At 45.8% G+C, this 15,157-nt stretch overlaps 1 protein-coding gene across 3 annotated transcripts in view; it reads right to left on the bottom strand.

Annotated features, from left to right (window-relative positions):
* Positions 1 to 15,072, bottom strand: part of LOC102373324 (NADH-cytochrome b5 reductase-like) — a 19,380-nt gene extending 4,308 nt beyond the window's left edge. For 2 of the 3 annotated variants that reach the window (XM_014520921.2, XM_006025806.3), the window contains exons 1-6: positions 13,564 to 15,072; positions 10,377 to 10,557; positions 9,278 to 9,426; positions 8,187 to 8,274; positions 5,718 to 5,822; positions 3,447 to 3,650 (exon numbers count right to left, since the gene is read on the bottom strand). In XM_014520921.2, coding sequence (XP_014376407.1) covers positions 3,447 to 3,650; positions 5,718 to 5,822; positions 8,187 to 8,274; positions 9,278 to 9,426; positions 10,377 to 10,553 — 723 coding nt within the window. In that variant the 5' untranslated portion in view covers positions 10,554 to 10,557; positions 13,564 to 15,072. The remainder of the gene's footprint in view (positions 1 to 3,446; positions 3,651 to 5,717; positions 5,823 to 8,186; positions 8,275 to 9,277; positions 9,427 to 10,376; positions 10,558 to 13,563) is intronic. The other variant, XM_025206649.1, reaches the window with a different exon arrangement.
* Positions 15,073 to 15,157: the final 85 nt, after the last annotated feature.

Below are 15,157 nucleotides of genomic sequence, written 5' to 3' on the forward strand. Positions count from 1 at the left end.
GTGTGTGGCAGTGAGCAGAGCCAGAACAGCTGTCAGGAGCACGGTGCCTTTCTCACCACAGCCAGGGCTGCAGACTGGGGCGCTGGCCAGACTGGGGGCTCTGCATGGGTTCTGTCTGACTCACACCTCTGGCCCTGGCCCTGTCCCCATTCTGTCCCTGCAGCTGCATCCTGGCCATGAGTCCCTGGCTGGGCAGGGGCAGGCAGTCCCAGCCTCACACTCCCCTCTCCGCTTAGGGCAGGATGTGGCCAGGCCAGACTGGGCTCTCCACATGGGGCTGCAATGCGGCTGACTTTGACTTAGCCCAGCAGCACACAGCCAGGATGCAGCAGCAGGTGCCGTGAGTCAGAGCAGGGCAGACAGAGCACGTGCAGCACCCCCAGCCTGGCCAGCACCCCAGTCCCCACCCCAGCCCACAGCCCTTGCTCCAATGACAAAAGTGCCATGCTTCCCAGCACATCCCAATAGCTGCTTTGGCTCTGTTTGCTGCAACACACATGTGCTTGGAAGCACACACACATGCACATGCATGCACGCCTGCACACGCACACACAGCCCCAACCCTCCAGCTCCCAGATTCCCACCAATCTGGTACTTTTGCTTAAATTTTCTCCAGTGGCTGGGACACTGAGACAGCCTATAAAATCTGGGACTGTGTAGCAGGGCACTACGGTGCCTGCTACCTGGAGAGCCAGAATAGCTACTCAGGTGCCAGTTACTGGGACGACCAGAGGAAGCCAGTGTCCCACACCTGCTAGTGGTCAGCTGACCGGAAGGGGAGGGCCTGGCTCCCATTTAAACACCAGAACTGAGGCCAGGGAGGCAGTTCCCTCCTGGCTGCCAAAGGGGAAGGAGCTCTCCTAGAACAACCAAAGGGAAGAGGCCTGGCTTCAGGAACAGCTTCTGTCACTATGGAGGGACGGAGTATTTCCCGGTAGGGTGAAGGTTGTTAAAGCCAGGCGGCTCAAGTTTATGGTATAGCCGAGGGGCTCACATTTTGTTTACTGTTTAAGACCAGTGGCTTGGGTGAGGCTATTAGGGGTTGGAGGAGGCCTCATAGGGGACCCACAGCAGTGTGAAGATCCCAACGCCAGCAAGGGCGCAGCATTTGGGGTGCACTGACCCCAGCCCTAGAGAAGGGGGCAGCATTTTGGAGAAGCCCCGGAGAGAGGGCAGCGGGAAGCCCCAGAGAGGGGCGCAGACCCTGGTGCCAGTGAGGCGCGATCTTAAAAGAAGCCGGGGAGCTCAGGTGGGCCTGTGGTGCAGCTTGGTGTTGGTAGTTGGGTTTTTTTTTTTGTGGCCTGGGAGGCTGTGGGCTCAGGGTCATCCTCTGGTTTTGGGCTTGCGACCCTCCAGCTGTGGGGCTGGCACCCGAGCCTCTGGGCCAGGCTCCAGATTGGAGCAGGAAAAGGGGCCATGGGCCTCAAGACAATAGAAAAGGCTAGAGTCTTGGAGTCAAACCCTGTTTAGTGGGTTTAGACGGGGAGACCTAGCTAGAGAAAATCAGGGTTTAGTCTCACATAGGGGAAAGGCCCCAACATACCCAATACAATAGGCAGCCTCCCGCTCACAAGAACATCATCATAATTTCTATCAAGACGTGGCAGGCGAGAATAGGGTGGGACATAAAAACCCTAAAGAAGGATCCAAGGGCGCCCCACGCAAGGCGTGGAGTACTAGGAAGATGGCGCTGGGAAGGGTGACTTGTTACAGACTGTCTCAGCCAATCCAGGATATATGGTCACCCTACGTATAAATAGTCTAGATTATTCTCAAAAATGCCCATATTTTGTTGCTTTGATTAGTTTCCACTCTGGCTGATATCTTTTCCACATTTGATCTGTCGACTTGCATTATGCTTCTTTCATTCATTGAGAAGTGAGTAGAAACAAAAGTGTTTATTTTAGTCAAGTGTTTGGTATTATTTCGTTCTTGCTTTTATATTGTTTTTATTTTGAATTTTAAAACACATTTCCAGATCCATTTCATTGTCACTTCCTGCAACTTCATTGGTGTCAAAGGTCATGTGACATCATTTCCTAATGTGATACCACTTCCTGTGAGGTCTTTGAATATGGCTCGCCAGCCCACTGGGTGATAAAAAGTTCGTGATCCAGCCCCACATTCAAAAAGGTTGGACACCCCTGATATAGACTGTAGTATTAGACATCCTGAGTGCATACGCTCCTTCAGAGCAAATGGCAGAGGTGTTTAGGAGCAAGAGGTCATGAGATCCATGCCTCGTACACATTCTTTCCAAACTGCCAAGGCCAAATGCAATACATAATGCATGACCAAATTCCCAAGGAAAGGATCCAAGAATGATTCATAAAGAAATTAACAATCTGTGGGACTGATTCCCTTTGCATAAAAGACTCTTTCTAAAATAATCTCAGTGCAAATCAAGTTATTTACTATATACATAATTTTCAGTAATAAGAGTAGTAGGACTTCAATCCTATGTGGAAGACAGGAACATCCCTCAAAACAAAAGACACATGACAGGTATGCTCTTGTCCTATATAGTTAGCCCAAGGAGCAGCTTGAAGTAGATATCAACTTTTTTTTTTTTTTTACAAATAGGTGTGAAAATGATTTAATCAGAGATCTCGGCAGACAGAAAAGATGCCAAGAAGCTGGTGCAGACACATTACTATATGAGATTCCAAGCTAGAAGTGAACATGTGTGAAACTACAAACTAGCTAGAGAACATGAGTAGTGAATGAAAGGTGATAACACAGCAATGCATGGATGCTAGGAATGGCAAGGGCCTTTGAAAGCGGGTTGTTTACTAAGAGCCTAGCAGATTGCTGAGAACTTCATAAATCTACTTTTTCAGAGGCAACAAGGACCAGTTTTGAGGGGTGTACGGGAAAATAATCCATGGTGAATACAGATGAACGTGACCTTTTCAAGGGGATCTCTGTCAAGGCAGGTCATCTAGGGAGAATTAGTGATCTACCTGGACAACAAGTTAGTATGAGTCACAGACCATGTGTAGGATATAAAAAACACATCTTAAGACAAGGGCTACTGCAGTGATTCTCAACCAGGGTGCCACAGCACCCTGGGGTGCCTTGAAATCTTTTTAAGGGTGTTGGGGAGTGGCACTCAATGTTAGTACTGTTAAGTGTGGAAATGTGATTCATAAGATAAACCCAAAGATTTTAAATGGGAATCCAGAGGGTTAAAAACATTCTGACCTATTATGGTATTTGAGTTCTTTGCAACAGAAGAATTGTTCTGTTATGTTTCTGTAGTCAAAAATTAAGTGAAAACTAAGAGCTGACATTTTCTGAGGGATGCCCCAAGTCTGAAAAGGTTAAAAGGCTACTGGATCACTAAACCACCTTTTCCCCTGAGAATGGATTAATTTAGATTATGCTGATACAAAAGCAGATGTAGAGATTCCCCAGGATAAATGTGCTTCATATTAGAATTTTACCTGGCTTAGGATGTAAAACATTCTGACGTTCCAGTATCGAGACAGATCTTGGAGAAGAGGTTTCAAGTAGATATTTTCAAAGGTCCTGAAGCAGCCAACCAGGGTGATAAAGGTTTCATCATCTTCGTTTTCGGTTACATACTGGAGGATGGGAAGCATTGGAGCCAGGCCAGTACCAGAGGCAAGCATGAGTAGTTCTCCATACTAGTAATTAACCAAAGGATGGGGAATGAATCAGAGTAACTGAAAATGAATAAGGCCATTACAGTAATCCTTCCTTCTGCAAAGCTGGGATGTCATCCCTTGTAAGAGAGTTCAACACATATGACGAGGCTACTAATTGGTAAAAGAAAGCTTAATACAACCCAAGCTCAACAGGAATACTACTATGACTTGTTAAAGAAGTTCTTCTCAACACCAATTTTGCTTGGGTAGGAATCCACCCCCCTCCTGGTGCCAAAGTTTTAACCACAATTTCCAGTGAAACCATATCGAGCCTCAGTTTCCCTGCACAATTCATGGCTCTGAGGTTTCCTGCTGTAGGGTGGGATATGAACCAAGGGTGCAAGAAGGAATGGTTTCCTTCCTATTGTGTCCTACCCCCTGGACCACTCTGTCTCCTTTCTTCATAACTAGGGATTTTATATTGGACTGGATGAACTGACTGGTCAGACTGGACACAAAGTCTACATAGCCAAATATAATCATGTATGAAGGACTTGGAGCTAAAGGACTCACTCATATTCAAGAGCTGGGTTAAGGACATCTGCAGTTTCAACTCAACAGCAAAGCTGTTGAGGAAAGCTGTTTCCTTTGTACAGAAAAGCAGTACAAAGGAAAGCTCAATGCTCCATTAGATGTGGAATGGCTTTGCCAGTCCAAGTGCTACTGAGGGCAGGGGAAGCTGAATCTGATCTACTATGGACCAACCAGTCTCAAGTCCTATGAAAGATTCAGCTTCCCTTTGCATAGGGCATTAATTTACTCAGATATGTCTACACAGTGCAAGCCAGAGGCCATGATCCTAGGTGTAGTGCACTACCACGGCTACACTGCTGATGCTTCCAAAGCCAGTGTGTGCACGGCTAGCTGGGACATCTCTGCTTTGTCCCATGTAGACACACCCTCACAACCCTAACTCTTTGGGCTCACAGTTCCTGGGAGCCAAGGGTGCTCAGCACCTCTCAGTCTTTGGGCTTACACTTGCCTCCATTTGTGGTTGATCCTTTGGTGAACAGTTTGCGAAACCTATTGTAACCAGCTAATTAAAGGTTGAACAGCCTGGCTGCAGGGAATGGGGGTGGTGTCCAGGGACTGCTACTTGATGTGCTGCAACTTTCCGATTCATTGTCAGTCAATGGCTCTGAATTATTTCAATTTTTGAGCGGGGTCCCAGTTTAAAATTAGATCAATCGCGATATATTTTGGGAATTAACTGCTTTAAAAAACAAAATGAAAGAAAATGTTGTAGTCAGAACTCATACCCCAGGCATCAGCTTGCAGCTATTGCTATTCATAAAGATGGCATTGTTTGTACTTCAATGGTGGCCTTAGGCCATGTACTGAGGTGCTTTACCAACTGAACATGCAGGGATCAAAGTCATAGCGAAGTTGGGCTGGCAGGGACCTTAGGAGGTCATATCTAGGCCAACCCCCTGCTCAAGGTAGAATCATCCCTGTCTAAACCAATACACACAATACCCATTTAGCCTGTTCTTAAAGACTGCTTACCCATTTCAAGAGTGTGGCCATCTCCATGGATGAGCATGGCAATTATTCTGTACCACAAACCTGAGCCAAGAGCAGGGGAAGTGAAGAATAACTTTTCCACTAGATGCAGTGGGGTGGATGGAGGAACATCAGTAGGCAGAATGCAATTGCTCTCTCTGGAAGCTGGCTCAGACACTGGAGTTTGCACACCCCTAGTTCTGATAAAAGTGCTGGGGTGTCTAATGAGCACAGCGTCTCAGTTATACATCCCAGCCAAAAGTTTCTTCAACACCAGAAACACTTAAAAGGAAACCGACATGCAGAAACCCTTGCTAGCACTTTATAATCTTGTCCCACCTCTTCCTTTCCTCTTAAATAGTTTGCATTCTAACAGGGTCCATTTCCTCTAATCAACTGCAAACGCTGCAGCCTTGTACAGTAAACCTGGAAGTCCCTAAAATAATAATCCAAATAGTAATCTAATCAACAACATCCCTTTGGAATATTAAACAAAGTGAGCTGCCATGTGCTGAAACACTCAGTATCTATTACAGCACTAACCTGATTAGGTCTATATGGGAAGCCTCCAAACGGCCCTCGCCAAAAGATTGTCTCTCCTTTTTTCCAGGATTTTATGTATTGTGACATGAGTCCACTTGCATAGCACTATTAAAAAATACACACACACAAAAGAAAACAATCATTATATTTTGCTAGGAAGTTTCCCAGCTTAAAGGCAATTATAAAGTTATCTCCATTTAAACAAAAAGAGGGGGAGGGGGAATATTTCACAGCTTTAAAAAATGATCGCTCTATTTACAAAATAATACAAAGAAACCCAAATCAAACGATACTTAAAATAAGTGATGCTGGTTTCAATCTAGCCTGAATATAATGTAAAAACTACCCAAAATGCTGAAGCAGGGGAAAAGGCAGAGCTCTCACCTACAAAGCACACGGAGGAACTCCTTGGTGCACAAAAGCCAGCCTCAGCCCTCTGTTCTCCAGAGCTGATGATATGGTTGTGTACAACTGCTCTGAAGAAGCTGGGAGCTGGAAGGGCATTCTGGGTATTGATATTTAAATAAATGCCACTTGATTTTCACTTCATTTCAGAGCTACCAGGCCCTGCAATGGTACATTATGTAACAATGGAATGAAATTTAGGTTTCCCTATTTATAACATTGAGCTACATTTTCACTACAGATCATCTAAACAGTAAGAGATGCTCCAAGATTTTACAGAAAGGTTAATATCTAAGCTTCACTAAAAAAAATAAATAGTAAAAACACTCTCTCTAAACAGGTGTAAAACCCTCTGTGTAATACTGTTAGAGATTTCTGCATGCAGGAACGCTAGCTTCGTGTGTGACTGGAGGGGAAGAGGCAGCACAGAGAAGGATGCAAAGAGAAAGCCATGGGGTCATCCAAACAGACCTGTTTCCATCTGTGGTTGCATCCAATATATCAGAGATATTTTATATTCAGTGGGCCTTGTGCAGTCATTTAACACCCTTGCAGAGTGGCTGTGACAGTGTTTTATATGCATCTTCCACAACTACAAATGGCAGCTCAAGACAGAAAGGATGGGGGATAGGGGTGGGTAATCAGCCCCATTTATGCCATATCTCCTACAGTGTGGGGAAACAGCATTTGGGCCCACGTGTTCCCCACTGTCTTAAATCTTCCTTTAAAACCTAAAGGAGAAAGACCAAGCTGGTCTAAAGGTTGCAGGGTTGTTGGGGGGGTTTTTTTGGTAAATAAAAAGGAAGGGAAAAAAAATATCTCCTGGGGTGAAGGCTTGTACACCCAGGTTTTCACTTAAAAAACCCCCCACAGCATTAGAAAAATCACTCACAAGGAGGGTTACACATGGTAAATGGCAACTCGCTCACACTTAACTGTAGTATCACAAATGTAATGCTATAATAACAGGAGATGGAGGGGTTTGAACAGTGCTTGGATTGCACAGTAATAATAATAATACAGTACTTCCCAAAATTGCCTGAATAGTGTGAAATATACTACAACCTCCAGAGAAGTTATAAAAATGGGTGCCTTACAACGGGTGTTACATCTCTTTTGTTACTGCCAGAGAATAACTATAGTTCCCTTTGGGATGAAAGGTTCGACATAAAGGAAAGGTATTATTACAATCATTACTATTATTATTGAAATGCAAAACCTGTGTGTAATAAGCAAGTATACATGAAATCTCACAGTCAACCTATGAAAGTATCCTATTAATGTAGCTCCAATGTAACATTTCTTTCTCCCCATCCCAGTTGCCACAATAATGGTGAAATGACCTACCCACAAGCGTCTCAGAAAAAAATATACATGTCTAAATGAGTGTGATTCCTGTTCTGTCATACACTGAGTGATACACCCTTAAATGTGTAAAGATGGGCAGAGGGTCAAGTGATCGTTCTCTGATCGGCTTGGGAGATGTGGCACTTAGAAAGGAGCCTACAGATCGCCGAGGATTTACAGAAAGGCACGTGCAGATCAGAAAGACTGTGCTTGCTGGCTTTGATAGCTTACACCCAAAATAATTATTTATGCTAGTCCTGCTCCTACGATCCCAACTCACGCAAAACTTCAGCAGGCTCAGGACAGGTTGCGATGTTAGTTTTAAAATATGAAGACCACGAAAAAGTCAAACACAAAACTCATTCTCATTTCGATTGTGCTGGCCCGGATCTCAGTTTGTATGGATTATTTAATAGGGATTATGCTGTAGCTAATTTATTTACCTGTCACCTCTTGTGTCTATTGTGGGGGGGGGGGGGGGGAGTAAAAATTATCTCAGTTTTACCAGAAAAAAATGCAACTTCCCCCAAATTCCTACAGGAATAGCTCATGAAACATTACAATGATAACGTTGTGCTAAGTGAATGCTCTGGGACATAATAGTAAGTGTGAATGATAATACGTGCTAAGTGTGGAAGGTGTGTTCAGTCCTCTGCATGACTTAAAAGAAACCACAGTCCCAATATATTTACAATCTGAATAATACAGACCACTTACTTTTATTAAAACGTCAAAGTACCCTTCTGCATTCACAGGGCTAATTGGAGTATAAGCTCTCTGAACTTCCAAGCCATTCACCTCCCCTCTAAGGAGTAAAAAGAGGAAACCACCGTTATCTGATTTACTAGCCGACATCACCAACGATACTGCTCTTTGGAGAGACCAGCCTGAAAAACCACAGCAGTAGTCTTTCCCAAATTGTCATCCTTTGCCAAAACAGAATAAATATTTCCCCTAATGTAGCTAAAGATCCAGTGACATCCTCCACTCTGAGGTTTCTGTGCAACGCTGCCACAGATTCCTTAGGTTTGCAAGGCGATGGCTATGCCACTCGATCAGCTGCCCCAGACAAATGGGGAAAAAGACAGAACCAGGTGTTCAGTGGGGAACAGCTGAGTGTAGTGCAGTGAAGGGAACAAGAATTGCTTTATTGGTAAATATGCTACATTGCTCTGGAGCAGAGGCTAGCTTTTATTCTACGCATGCAGCAAATAAATAATAGTAAGGATGAGGATGATGATAACAGATACAGATATTACCATTATTGCTTGAAATCAGGCCTCTGACAGGCTTTACCACCAGTTGCTAAAACAGACACAAGTCTTTCCATATGACCCCTTCCTGGTAAATGCTATCCCATGGTAGTGAATTATTTGCTGGCCCTCAGTCTTAAAACACGTGGATTTTGAACCCATTGCTATGTGTTTTGACACCCCAAGTGACAAGGCCTGAAATGATGAACTTTCTAATTGGCAGAGATCGTTGCCCTCATCCCACCATGTTGTTATAAATCATCTGTTGTAACAACTACTTTTCTCTCCTTTTCATCCTGTAAATGGTTTTTCTTAACCACACTTAGTTCTCTTCTCTCCCACCAACACAAAGCTAATATTGAAAGAAAAATACAGTCCTGGAGTGGCTTTCACCATAAAATTAGCAGAGCTAACAAGCTCACGAGTTCTTTCAGCTGTATCATTTTGGTAGTATAGAAATTATGATTTACGTAGTATTAAATCTTTGCAAATTGAAAACAAACTGCATATTAAGTCGCATAAAAGAGCCTGTTTAACTAGAGACTAGAACAGTACCTTAACACAACGTGTTGTCCTAAACTCAATCCCAGGCTGCTATTTTCTGGTAATTCAAATCTATACAGGTAGGTGTCCTGTGTTAGCTGTTCCACAGAGTTTATGCTGAATGCAGTAAATGTATCTGGATTTAGCTCTGAATTACAACTCTGGAAGCACAACAATAAATAATCACTAGGTTAGATGGTGTCCTTTATTATTTTATTTCTCTTTTAAAACAAACGTGTACGCAAATCTAGTGCTGGTAAAGCTTGAGGGCTCAGAAAAATGCATCTTGAGAACTCTGGGGGCTAGCCTATATTTTAGGCATCTCTCTGCTGCTTTGTTTTTTCAGGGCTTTCCACAGAATCCAAGATAGATATAAAAATTAAGTTTTTGGACCTTAAAGTTGAATCAGCTAAACATGACTCAATGTAATGCTCTCTTCTGGAGGCTGGAGAGAGAAAGTTCAACAGAAATAATAGCTGTAAAAAAGCTTAACTACCCAGTAGGTACTTAATTCTGAAACCCTGTAATGGCCATTCGAAATAGCAACAGCATCCTTAATTATTTCTCTGCTGATTATTTTCGTAGAAACTTCTAGCTTTACCCCGTAACGGTTGGATTTGTTTGAAAGGGTATTTGAGAGGCATACAATTACATGTTTTAAAGAGGAAAACAATGGAGCGTTCTACCAAACATGAGATTTTATTTTTTTAGTCTCCGCATAGGCCTCCCAGAAAGATGGAAAAAGAAGAGCGTTCAGGGAAATGTAAGCTCTCTGAGGGGCTGCAGCAGAGGAAAAGCTGACTTGCTAATCGCCTCGCCTCATCTTTCACGGGCAGTTTTGTTCTCTCATCCCATGGATCTCTACCTTGATGTTATGCAAGCTTGCTGTAGCAGCGGCAGAGGCAATGTTGTAACAGGGTAGAGGGCAAAACCAAGAGCACTTGGGATACTCTATTGTGGCCATTTTTCTGCGGGAGGAGAAGTTGTAGTGGAATTAAGTATTTTTCTCAAAAGACCATTATAATTCCCTCCACTACGCTCTCTGTATCACATGCAGACAAACATAAGGATGATGCAAGCCCTGTTTGGGTTGCTACGGAGAAGTTGCTACCTGCTCCTTCTGTTTGCTCAGGAGGCTTTTGTCCTTCTTGGCTCTGGCCTTTTCCCATTGTGCTAGCTCCTTCTGATACAAATCGGAGATGCAGGGTTTGCAGCCACTGCCACAGCACTGAGACGGCAGCGGTTCGCTGGGTTTGAGAGCGAGCCAGTCATCCTCGCTTTCGCTCATTTACCTACCAAAACACAAGCTGAGCATCAGGGTTTGCATTTAAAGGAAGAGGACTGCGGGGTGCTTGACAGAGACACCTCTCTGAGAGGTAGCTCAAGGGGCATCCAAAAACTGCCTGCCTGAAGATATGCAGCCAACGCCGACTGATATATAGGAAAGGCTATCAGACCCCCTCAATGGAAGCATTTGCTCTCAGGCAAAACTTCATCTTGGCCCCTCTGAGTCTCCCTTACGAGGAGAGGCTAGGGCACCTGGACCTCTTCAGCCTCCGCAAGAGAAGGTTGAGAGGCGACCTTGTGGCTGCCGATAAATTCATCGTGGGGGCGCAGAAGGGAATTGGTGAGGCTCTTCTTGCCAAGGCACCCCTGGGGGTCACAAGAAATAATGGCCACAAGCTAGCAGAGAGCAGATTTAGATTGGACATTAGGAAGAACTTCTTCACAGTTCGAGTGGCCAAGGTCTGGAACGGGCTCCCGAGGGAGGTGGTGCTCTCCCCTACCCTGCGGGTCTTCAAGAGGAGGTTAGATAAGCATCTAGCTGGGGTCATCTGAACCCAGCACACTTTCCTGCCTAGGCAGGGGGTCAGACTTGATGATCTATTGAGGTCCCTTCCAACCCTAGCATGTATGAATCTATGAGTCAGCGACCAGTTTATGCCCAGCAGCATGTGTGTCCATCTCCCCTATAAATTCTTTATCCCATCTAACCCAATTGAGGATTTTCTCATTATTTAGGTAAACACCTAATTCACTTTTGAATACTAAATCCTTGGCCTCAAAGGCTGCAAAAGGAGCATCACATCTTGGGACCTATCTCCGTGGACCATGTGCCTGCATCAAAGACAAAGGTGACAACACATTGTAATCAGGTGGGGGGAGGAGAGGGATGGGTGGTCATGCCTGTATCGTTCCTCGTGCTAGACATCTCTTCTAAGAGATCTGTATTAGACAACGTATAAACTACATATACGCTAAGATCTAAAATGTGGCAGGAAACAGATCCCACTTTCAAGAGAGGATCTGTGGAAGTCTCTGAGTATGCAGAAGCAATCAGAAGTAGAAAGGGTGGGCAGCGTGGGAAACTCAAGAAGTCAGAAGCAGGATTTAGGGAAGTCACAGGCAAATGAATGCTCAGTTTGGTGAGTGGGAGAACTGAAAGATCAAGCTAATATGCCAGGAGCATTTGGAGGATTGCGTGTTACTCTCCTTCTAGATATTCTTCTAACAGACGGCGTTCTGGGTCATATTCCTTTGACAAAAGGCAAAATACTAACTCTCTGGGACATAATAATTATTTTATGCAATGCTCAGCTGGATATAATTCCCAATGCCTTTACTGCCATATCATTTAAACAAAAGGAAGTCATAAGGAAATTATAAAACCACAGGTGACAAGGCTGAAGAAAAGAACACTTAGCACTTACATAGCAGTTTCATTTCCAAGGTGCTTTATAAGCATTAATTAATCTTCACCCCTTTGACAAAAGTATTAGTATTCTAATTTTAAACACATGGAGAAACAGAAGCCAAAAGACCAATGAAAACATTTTTTAAAGTAGCCACTGAAGGTAGGTCTCTTGCCTGGCGTTCTGAGGAGCTGAGCACCAAGAGCTCCTAGCTAGCTGCGGCAGTGAGAGTGGCTAGTGCTCAGCGTGCCTGGAAGTTCAGGCCTCTTGTGTGATTGCTAGCTGGACTCTCAGAATAAGACAGCATTGTTGGAAATGCTGGCCTTCGAACTAACCAAGCCTAAAGAGTGGGTCAGCTATTAGCAAAGGGAATAGGTTCTTAGAAGTGCCAGTTGCCAGCATCACAATTAAACCACACAAACTCCCAGCTCAGAAATATCGTGAAGTTACATGTCACTCAGACAATACAGGCAGTCCTCGAACTTACGACACAACTGGTTCCTGAAAACCACGTCTTAAGTCAAAACGTTGTAACTCGGAACCAATTTTCTCATAAGAAACAATGTTATAAACAAGGGGTTGGTTCCTGAACTAAGGCCGGATACCCTATTTTCACCAAAAATACCCCAGAATTTTGTACTCGATCAATTATCGATCAGCAATATAGCTACATTACTGTATTTATATTGTAAATAGAAATCATATTGATTTGGAAGGACTTCTTTGAGGTGACTTTGCTGGACTTCTTGAAGGGCTCTTGGTTGGACTTTTGGAAGGGTTCTTGGCTGGAGTCTTGGCTACAGGTTCTTCTGGAGTCTCTTTGCTTTCGTAAAGAAAGTGTCCAAGGAAGTTTGGACAGACGTTCTCCAGGGAGATGAGCGACGCAGCCAACTTGTTCCCTGGTGTGGCGTCACGTCAGATCAAGCGTTGTAAAGTCGAAACTGGCGTCATAAAGTTGAAACAGGGTGTCAATTTAGAAATGTTGTAAGTGCGAAACATTGTAACTCGAAACGTTGTAAATTGAGGACTGCCTGTACTAAATCTGAGGAATGTTAGACTGCATTAAAGTCAGAAGATGCTGTGAGCAATTGCACATTAAAGGTGAATACCATTTCTTGCCCACACAGCTCTGCCTAGCAGGCTGGAGAGCGTGTGTGTGGCTGGCAGCCAGAACACCTGGACTCTATCCCTGGTTAGGGAGAGATTGCTAGGAAGGGTGCATCCTGGGATGCTAGAGGACTGCAAATTGCTCATTTTGTCTTTGTGGAACAGACTGAAGTTACCCAAATATAAGCTGGGTAGCACAGCCGAGTTAACCCTTGCCTGAAGTGGCACAACTTTGAGATGCAGAGAGGGCACTTAGTATGAGTTAACAAGTTGTAACTTTCAGATGTTTGCGGTTTGAGTGCCCTTAGTATTTTTTTTTAATTTGTATCTGCAGCCAAATTAGCCAAAACGAATTCCAAATCCAAGTGTCCAGAGCCATAAGTGGCCCTACTACCGGCAAACATCCTCCACCTGCACCTGGGTCTTCAGATGTTTCCAAAACCTTTGGTGGGCTTCCTACTATGGTCTAAGTGTAAGGTGTAATAACGTCATCCTTACTTTTTCATCCAAAGACCGTAAAATCCTTGTGATAGGTACTATGATCTTGGCTTTCCACTTAGAATGAGCTAATAACATCTGGGAGAGCAAAGTATACCCCCAAAGTGAGGTTACAGTCTCAGTAAAGAAACAAAGGAGGTCTGTGAGATACTAGAAGTGTGTTGCTTAAGCCTGTCGTGTTGCCCCACGATGCTGGTGAGGTTTCTTAATGATAAATCCACTCTCTTTCAGTTGCTTGGCCCAACCTCCCGACTCAAAGCAACGGGCAAAGGTTGGAGTGGGAACCAGCAGCCTGTTCAGAGTGGCTGGGCTTGCTCAGGAGATGCTGCCTCCATGAGGTGCTGCAACATCAACCTTTTCAACTCTGTTTCAGGTGGTGGTGAGTTTTTAGTTACTTGCTTGCAGGTGGGGAAAACCTCCACTCACCTAGAGAGCGTGTTTCCAATTCCCAAGACTGATCAGAAAGGCTCAAAATGGGGAGTCTGACTAGGGAAGTAGGTCCCTGTAGGCTTTGCTTCCCCCAGGAATTGGGGGATCTCAGTCAGGGCAGACGCCGACCACCCCTGGACAGGCGCAGCAGCCTCCTTGCCCTGGCAGGTGTTTCGGCTCGGCCGGGGGCTCCTTCAGCCTGGCCCATGCCACCGAGCCCTGGCCAAGGCCCAAAGGAAAACAGAACAGAGAACATCATCGCGCTGCTCTACAGGTCCACGGGGCGCCCGCCTCTTGAATCCCGTGGGCAGCGTGACTCCTCGCGTCTCAGAGAGGGCGTAGTCGAACGAGGAAAGGCAGAGAGAGGAGCACAACCAAGATGATCAAGGCCTGGAGCAGCTGCCAGACCAGCAGAGACTAAAGGCCGCTCCATCAGTACAGGTAGCAGAGGAGAAGACCGAGGGGGGATAGGGTGGAGGTCCAGACCATCACGGGGGCGTGGAGCGAGCAAACTTGCTGTTCACCGGGTTGAAAACTAGCAAGAGAAAGGACCTTTTTTTTGACGCCGGGTGCCGTTATCGTGCGGGATTTACAGCCGCAGGAGGTGACGGGGCCGAGGGCGCCGCCGGGGCCTGGGAAATGTCCGCTCCTGGCTGCGGGAGGGACATCTCCTCTGGCATCTCCGACTCCACATGTGGCGGGTGCCGAACAGGGGAAGGGTCGCTAGGGGCAGCCGGCCCGTGGGACCCCCTGCGGGGTAAGAGATTTGGGTGCGGGGGAGTGATGGTCATTCATATGGCCGCCCCCTCCCCCGCTGCCCTGCACTCCACGGGGTCGGGGTTGGGGACGGCCAGGTTAGGCTTGGGCAGGAACCACTGCTGAGGTGTCCCTTAGAGACTGACTGGTCCAGAGGTGGGGACCCCCCTCCCAGGGCAGCCCTAGCCCTGGCTGAGTGGAGCAGGCCCAGGTCTGGCCAGGAAGGGCCACGTGGGGCCACCCACTCTTCCCCCCATTGCCCCGCCCACAACAGGGAAGAGCCCCGCCCCCTCAGGCGCCAGAGGGCGAAGGGGGTCTTTCCAAACTCCCCACCCTACCCCACCACCTCACGCGCAGGCGCAGTCCGACCTGCCAATGGCTGGTCTGGCCGCGCCGCGCCCCCCCCGCG

Source organism: Alligator sinensis, unplaced genomic scaffold, assembly GCF_000455745.1.
Source record: "Alligator sinensis unplaced genomic scaffold, ASM45574v1 scaffold172_1, whole genome shotgun sequence".
In the NCBI taxonomy this organism is placed as follows: domain Eukaryota; kingdom Metazoa; phylum Chordata; order Crocodylia; family Alligatoridae; genus Alligator; species Alligator sinensis.